General features: G+C 49.2%; 1 protein-coding gene across 1 annotated transcript; it reads right to left on the bottom strand.

Annotated features, from left to right (window-relative positions):
- Positions 1-700: 700 nt before the first annotated feature.
- On the bottom strand, positions 701-1,812 carry LOC124672256 (transcription factor MYB93-like). Its single transcript, XM_047208519.1, has 3 exons — positions 1,680-1,812; positions 1,466-1,595; positions 701-1,391 (listed from the first exon to the last, which is right to left on the bottom strand). Exons 1-3 carry the CDS (start codon positions 1,810-1,812, stop codon positions 701-703), a joined length of 954 nt encoding a protein of 317 aa, XP_047064475.1.
- Between the last annotated feature and the right edge of the window lie 5,669 nt (positions 1,813-7,481).

The following is a 7,481-nucleotide window of genomic DNA, read 5'->3' as shown; positions in this document are numbered from 1 at the left end:
CTTCATGGAAGCCGATGATTATGATAGTTAAATATTACTAGTGGCAACAACATGTTTTTCAGCTAGCTGTTTAGGTTCTTTCCGCAATTCTTACCTGTTTTCAGTCACAGTTGGTTGACATGACTGGTTTAGTCAACCCCTCTTGCTACCTAACACATCAAACTTCTTCTACATTATAGTATTTTCAATTTTATTTGTTGTACTATCTGTAAAAGCTTATAGGTGGTTTCTTCCATTGTAGAGAAACAAACAGTACTTCAGGAAAGCATTTAGAACTTGCGAAAATTGCAACTAAGGAAGCTTTTTAATTTTAGTTCTGGCATACGATAGATGGCATGTGAGCAGTATTTGTTTTGGGTGTGCTGTCACTCATGCTATTGCTATAAATATCGTTACACCTTGAATCAAAATTCAAGAGGGCCTACTTTGGAGCGACTAGGACAAAACAGTATTGCAGGAACCAAGATATATTGGCAGAAAGAAAAAAGCAAAACAACCTGAGAAACCTTATATGTTACATGTTCACATATACATCATTACATCTCATACTCGTAGGCTTATCTGCTAATTCTTTATGAGTCTACAAGCACATATAAACATCTAGAGAGACTATGTAAAAAGGTGGTAAAATGATAAGCCTAAATTCCAAAAATGCAAGCCAAAGGCTACTATACAATTCAAACTAGGAATTCAGGTAGCATCAGGAAATCTCTTTCAGGAGCTCTTCATCAAGTAGGAATTCTGACCAACTGGGCAATGGACTACTGACGCCATTGTAGTTTGAGATGCAGATGGAATTACACATGTTTGAAACGGCCATGTCAGTGAGTGGTGGAAGGGAGTTTTCAGAGAGAAACAGCCTTTTCTGGCTACTGTTCTCTCCCTCACAGCTATGCTGCTCAACGTTGGTAATTGAATTCGGGTCGATGTTGCCAATTGTGTGACCAACGGTAATGCTAGGCATTTGGTTCTGATGCTTCTGCCCTGCTAAGTCTATGCCACAAATACCCTCAAGTACACTTGGTGAAAGCGTCTGTTGAGGGCTGATCTGCTCCAGGTCTGTAGTGAGAGTGTTGAGGCTGCTGCTGGTAGTGGGGCTGGTGGCTATGGACGCTGCAAATTGAAGCAGTGAGTGCATGTACTGGAGGTTAGCAGCCTGGACTGCTTCGGTCTGCAGCCTGGCAGTGTGATCGCATGGTTGATGCTCGACGAACTGGCGAAGGTTGGCAAGTGCGATGAGCTGCGGGAGAACAGCAAAGAAGTCTGTTCTCGGACGGTGGGTCATGGGATCGATCCCCATCTTGATGAGCTTCTTTCTGAGGTGAGTGTTCCAGAAGTTCTTTATCTCATTGTCTGTCCGTCCAGGGAGATGCTTGGCAATAGCTGACCACCTGGTTTGGTCACATGTTAGACATCACATAGCTCATGTGAGATTTCTGCAATGGAAAGTACGTGCAATTAGTACTTGTTGCCGAGGATGGTATGTAGTTGTAGGATGGTTTGTTCTTCCTCCTGGGAGAACTTCCCTCTCTTGATGTCTGGCTTCAGGTAGTTGGTCCATCTTAGCCGGCAGCTCTTGCCACACCGGTTCAAGCCTGCAACACAAATATAGTGGACAGCATTCTTGAAAAAGTAAATGTGCATGAGGCAGAGAAACAGAGGAGGAGATGTATGAGTACCAGCAAGTTGAGGCAGCGCCCTCCAGCTTCCATGGCCATGCTTCTGGATGTAGCTCATGAGCTTCTCGTCTTCTTCAGTAGTCCAGGGCCCCTTCTTCAGGCCATTCTCACCACTAGAAGGTGGCCTCCCCATTGATGGATAAGAACAGGATAGGTCGATGCCGGCAGGATGGGGAAGACGATCTGCCTCCCCTTCACCGCTTCACGCCTTTTCCTGTCTTTCCAGATTGCTGCTCACCTGAACATACCTTCCTATATATAATAGCTTGCTGACCCCTGTCTCCTAGAGGAACAGCACCATGCTAGGCCTAATTATCAAAATGAAATAGACTGATATGCCCTTAGCATTTTTGAGTTCACTTTCTGATAGATAGCTTGTTGCTGGTGCATGCAGTTGCATGTGCATGGTCCTGAGCTAGGGTCCTGTCTCTGTCCATACTATAAAATGTGTGTAGCACTTAGTTCTGTTGACTTGAGTAAGCTGAGCATTTGGGCAATCACCATGACCTCAATGTGATGGCTACATAAATCTCACCTGCTTCTGTTTCCCTACTTTTGTCCTGCGTTCCTAGTTGTTTTATGCGTGTAATTTTGTGCTTGGTTCTGTTAGATATAGATATTAAACAAGTGTTTCACGAGATAGTTTGCTTTTGAATGTCACCAAATTGAATAATTAGTGGTCGAGATCTTTTTATTTTCATCGGACGCTGTACGGTTTCATGGAATGGAAGGTAACCGGATGATAGAGCTTTACCTCAGTATGCTTTGACTAGAAAAATTGCATTTGTTGTACTTGTATGCTTACGCTGTATTTCCTTACTGAAATTGCAGAGGATAGGGAGCACATAAAGGTGTATGAAACTCTGAACGAAACAAGTGAAGGATCTATGTTCAAGGCACAGATTCAAGAAACTTCGTGGCTGCTAGCTACTAATCTGGCATGGCTGCCTATAATGCTGAATAATGCATTCAGGTTATGTGAGACAATAGAATTGGGGGAACCGGCTCAACCCTCTAGGGGTGGCCTATCACATATATATATAATGGGTGTGTTACAATGGTACAATACGTACACGTATACAGAAGCTATACATAGTCTAACACCCTCCCTCAATCTTAGCCACTTCCTAAAGAATCGAGAAGGGTAAGATTGCGCCTACAGGCTCGAACTATGGTAGAGGCAACGGCTTGGTGAAGATGTCTGCAAGTTGATCCTTAGAAGAGATGAACCTGATCCGTAATCGCTTCTGTGACACACGTTTCCGTACAAAGTGATAGTCAACTTCGATGTGTTTCGTTCGGGCATGAAATACCGGATTTGCAGAGAGGTATGTAGCACCGATGTTATCACACCAAAGGATAGGAGGCTGCGGTTGGGATATACCCAATTCCTGAAGCAAGGACTGTACCCAAATGATCTCAGTAGTAGCATCGGCCACAGCCTTATACTCAGCTTCAGTACTCAGTAGCTTGTTTCCGAGCACTCCAGGCGATCAAAGTAGAGCCAAAGAACACAGCATAGCCCCCTGTAGATCGCCTGTCATCCGGACTGCCAGCCCAGTCCGCATCAGAATACGCCGAGAGCACCCCATAGGGATTCGGTCGTATAGATAGCCCATAAGACACAGTAAGTCGAACATAGCGCAATATGCGCTTGACAGCAGACCAATGAGTGTCGCGAGGCGCCTGTAAATACTGACAAACTCTGTTGACAGCATAAGATATATCTGGGCGTGTGATTGTCAAGTACTGTAGACCACCAACAATACTCCTGTAGACCGTCGCATCCTCAGAAGACAGAAGCTCACCATCAACAGCAGTAATCTTATCAGTGGAAGACATGGGTGTAGTAGTCATCTTACACTTAAGCATCCCAGCCCGCTGCAGCAAGTCCAAAGAGTACTTCTTTTGTGTCATAACAAGTCCAGCACCGCAAGAAGCAACCTCCACTCCAAGAAAATAGTGAAGTTGCCCAAGGTCCTTGACAGCAAAATCAGCACCAAGGGAACGAATAAGAGCATTAGCAGCAAACTGAGAGGAGCTGACCAAGATAATATCATCCACATAGACCAACAAGTACATAGTGACTGCAGTCTTCTGTAGAAGAAATAATGAGGAGTCAGTGGCAGACGGTGTAAAACCATGAGCACGAAGAGCAGTCGCAAGGCGGGCATGCCAGGCCCGAGGAGCTTGCTTCAACCCATACAGTGCTTTAGTAAGATGACATAGATGATCAGGACGATCAGGATCAGAAAATCCAGGTGGCTGTCGCATATAGACCTCCTCCTCCAACAAGCCATGAAGAAAGGCATTCTGCACATCAAGCTGCCGAAGGGACCAACCTCGAGTGACCGCAATAGAGAGAAGAAGCCTGATGGTGGTAGGCTTGACCACTGGACTGAAGGTGTCTTCATAGTCAAGACCATAACGCTGTCGAAAACCGCGAGCAACAAGACGCGCTTTGTAGCGCTCAATAGTCCCATCAGAGTGCTTCTTCACCTTGAAGACCCATTTAGAATCAATGACATTAACTCGTGGTGGTGGAGGAACAAGAGTCCACGTCTCATTACGAAGAAGAGCATGATACTCCTGTTCCATAGCCTCTCGCCAATGAGGAATACTCATAGCAGCCTGGTATGTGCGGGGCTCGGAGGACGGATCCGCAATGGCAGCAGTCATACACGCAGCATGCCAAGCAACAGTACCATCGGTGCGCTCCTTGGGGCGAAAAATGCCACTGCGGTTGCGCGTATGCGGGCGCAGCACAGGAGCTGTCGATGTCGAAGGAGCAGCCGAGGAGGGGCTGGAGGACGTCGACGGAGAGGGCCCAGCCGACGAGGGGCTGGGCGATGGCGATGACAGTGACCCAGTCGGCGAGGGACTGGGCGACGCACTGCGCGTCGGAGAGACCGAGCCATGGTCTGCCAAGGGCGTCACGAGCGGTGAACTGCCCGGCGAAGGAGGCAGCCCAGGAGAGTCTGGCGACGAGGGCGTGGCAGGCGTGGGGCTCGGCGTGGCAGGCGAGGTCCAGGGCGAGGCCGGGCCAGTGCCAGGAGGCGAGGCAGCCCGCGGCGTGGCGGGCGGGTCGGGCGAGCGTGCATGGGCGCTCGGACCGAGGCCATGCAGAGGCGCAGCACGATCGACGTGCGCGTCGGATGGCATCGGCAATGAAGGTACTGGGACCTCCAGAATTTCCAAACGAGCTCCACGTCCAGTGCCTGCACCATGGTTAGGTAATAGTACTGGAGAGTATGCAACATCATCAAATTGGTCAGAGGCAATGGAAGATGAATGCAAGGATGGAGACTCATCGGTGGAGACAGGGAGTTTGGCAAAAGGAAACACACGCTCATCAAACACGACATCCCGAGATATGTAGACACGATTAGTAGGAACATGAAGACATTTGTAACCTTTATGAAGGGAACTATAGCCAAGAAAGACACACTTTTTGGACCTAAATTCCAGCTTGCGTTTATTATATGGGCGCAGATGCGGCCAGCAAGCACAACCAAACACTTTAAAGAAAGTATAGTCAGGCTGTTCATTCAAGAGAAGTTCAATAGGAGTTTTCATGTTAAGAACACGTGTGGGAGTACGGTTGACGAGAAAACATGCAGTGGTGAAAGCATCACTCCAAAACCGAAAAGGAACCGATGCATGGGCCAAAAGAGTAAGACCAGTTTCAACAATATGACGATGCTTATGTGTATGTGGACATGCTAAACGGTGAGCAATCCCAAGCGACTGGAAGAAGGAGTTGAGGTTGCGATACTCACCACCCCAATCCGACTGAACATGAACAATTTTATGCTTGAGGAGGCGTTCAACATGTTTTTGAAACTGAACAAAAATATCAAACACATCAGATTTGCGCTTGATAAGATAAAGCCAAGTAAAACGACTGTAAGCATCAACGAAACTGATATAATAATTATGACCACTAACAGAGGTTTGGGCAGGGCCCCATACATCTGAAAACACAAGCTCTAGAGGATGTTTGACCTCCCTAGTAGAATCCGAAAAAGGAAGTTGATGACTCTTCCCCTGCTGACAAGCATCACACACTGCTACATCTTTATTACTAGGTGTAGTAGGAAGCTCATGGCGACGCAAAACATGGCGAACAATAGGAGTGGCACGATGACCAAGACGAGCATGCCACTGTGACGGCGAGACGCGAACTCCACTGAAAACGCGAGAGATGCCAGGATGCTCCAGACGATAGAGGCCCTGGCATAGACGCCCACTAAGAAGCACGTCCCTCGTGTCCCGATCCTTAATAAAAAGATCAAACGGGTGAAATTCACAAAACACATTATCGTCAACAGTGAGTCTAGGAACTGAAAGTAGATTGCGCGTCACAGATGGTACTCTAAGAACATTGCGAAGCTGAAGACTCCTATTTGTATGGCTAGTGAGAAGGGATGCTTGACCAATATGGGAGATGTGCATACCTGCTCCGTTGGCGGTGTGGACTTTGTCAGACCCTTGATAGGGCTCGGTGGTGTGGAGCTTCCCCATCTCGCTCGTCAAGTGCTCCGTTGCCCCAGAATCCATGTACCAATGCGGGTCAATGGAATAGGACTGAGTGTGCCCCTGGGACTTCGGAGACAGTGCGGGGCGATCAGCCATGGCGGCTTGCCGCGCATTGTTGCGCGTATCCCGGCCATCATTGCCAAGCCCAAGAAAGCTCTTCTGGAAGCGACGATGACACTTGGACGCCCAATGGCCATCAAGACCGCAGAGCTGGCAGACCCGCCGCCCCCCACTGCCAGGCAGCGTCGAAGGAGGAGCAGACGCGGACGAGGACGGCGCAGGCCCCTTGCCGGACGGGAGAGCCGCCCTTGTAGGCAGCATGCGCGGAGGGAGAGCCACGGCCACGGCTAGCGCGTCGCGCCTCAACACGCTGCTCGGTGAGAAGAAGGCGGGATATATCTCATGGGCCATCATGGGATTGGAGTGCCCCCGCTCATTGATGATCTCAACCAGGCCATCATACTCTTCATCAAGACCATTGACGATGAAGGAGTTGACCTCGGAGTCCGTGAGGGGCTGTCCAATGGACGCCATCGTGTCGGCAAGGGCCTTGACCTTGTTGTAGAACTCCGTGGCCGTGGTGTCGAGTTTCTCACACTCACCAAGCTGACGACGGAGGGCACTAGCTCGAGCCTGTGACTGCGACGCGAAGGAACGCTCAAGGATGGTCCATGCCTCGTGAGAAGTCTTGGCAAAGACAATGAGCCCGGCAACAGCCGGGGTAAGCAAACCCTGGATGGAGGAGAGGTTCGCCTGATCCTGCCCCATCCAAACACGGTGCGCCGGATTGTAGACCGGACCGTTCACGCTGTCCACCAGCGCGGGAGGGCAAGGGAGAGAGCCGTCGACGTAGCCGAGCAGGTAGTGGCTCCCAAGGAGCGGCAGGACCTGCGCACGCCAGAAGATGTAATTGTCTGGCGACAGCTTGACGGTGATGAGGTTGCCAAAGTGAAACGGCGGAGGCAACGAGCCCGTTGTGAAGACTGCCGGGGGCGCGTACGCCATGGGTGTCGTCGTGGTGAACAGACAGATGCCATAGGATGGCTTAAGTTGGGGCCGAATGGACGCAAGAGGATTCGGGGGAGGGTTTGTGATTAGACGGGATGAACTTCCGGATGGTTTCCTCAAGAACTTAGCCAAGGCTAGAGGTTGAAGAAGAAAGACATAAGGAAGAACTCGCTCTAGATCATCATCTTTATTGATCCAAACAGGTTACAAGTTTCTCAGTACAAGCTATTCTGTGTTCATGCGCGATCTATCTGT

The sequence above is a fragment of the Lolium rigidum genome, chromosome 1 (assembly GCF_022539505.1).
Source record: "Lolium rigidum isolate FL_2022 chromosome 1, APGP_CSIRO_Lrig_0.1, whole genome shotgun sequence".
In the NCBI taxonomy this organism is placed as follows: Eukaryota; Viridiplantae; Streptophyta; class Magnoliopsida; order Poales; family Poaceae; genus Lolium; species Lolium rigidum.
Note: the sequence above shows the minus strand (reverse complement) of the source record. Positions and strands in the feature narration are given on the sequence as shown.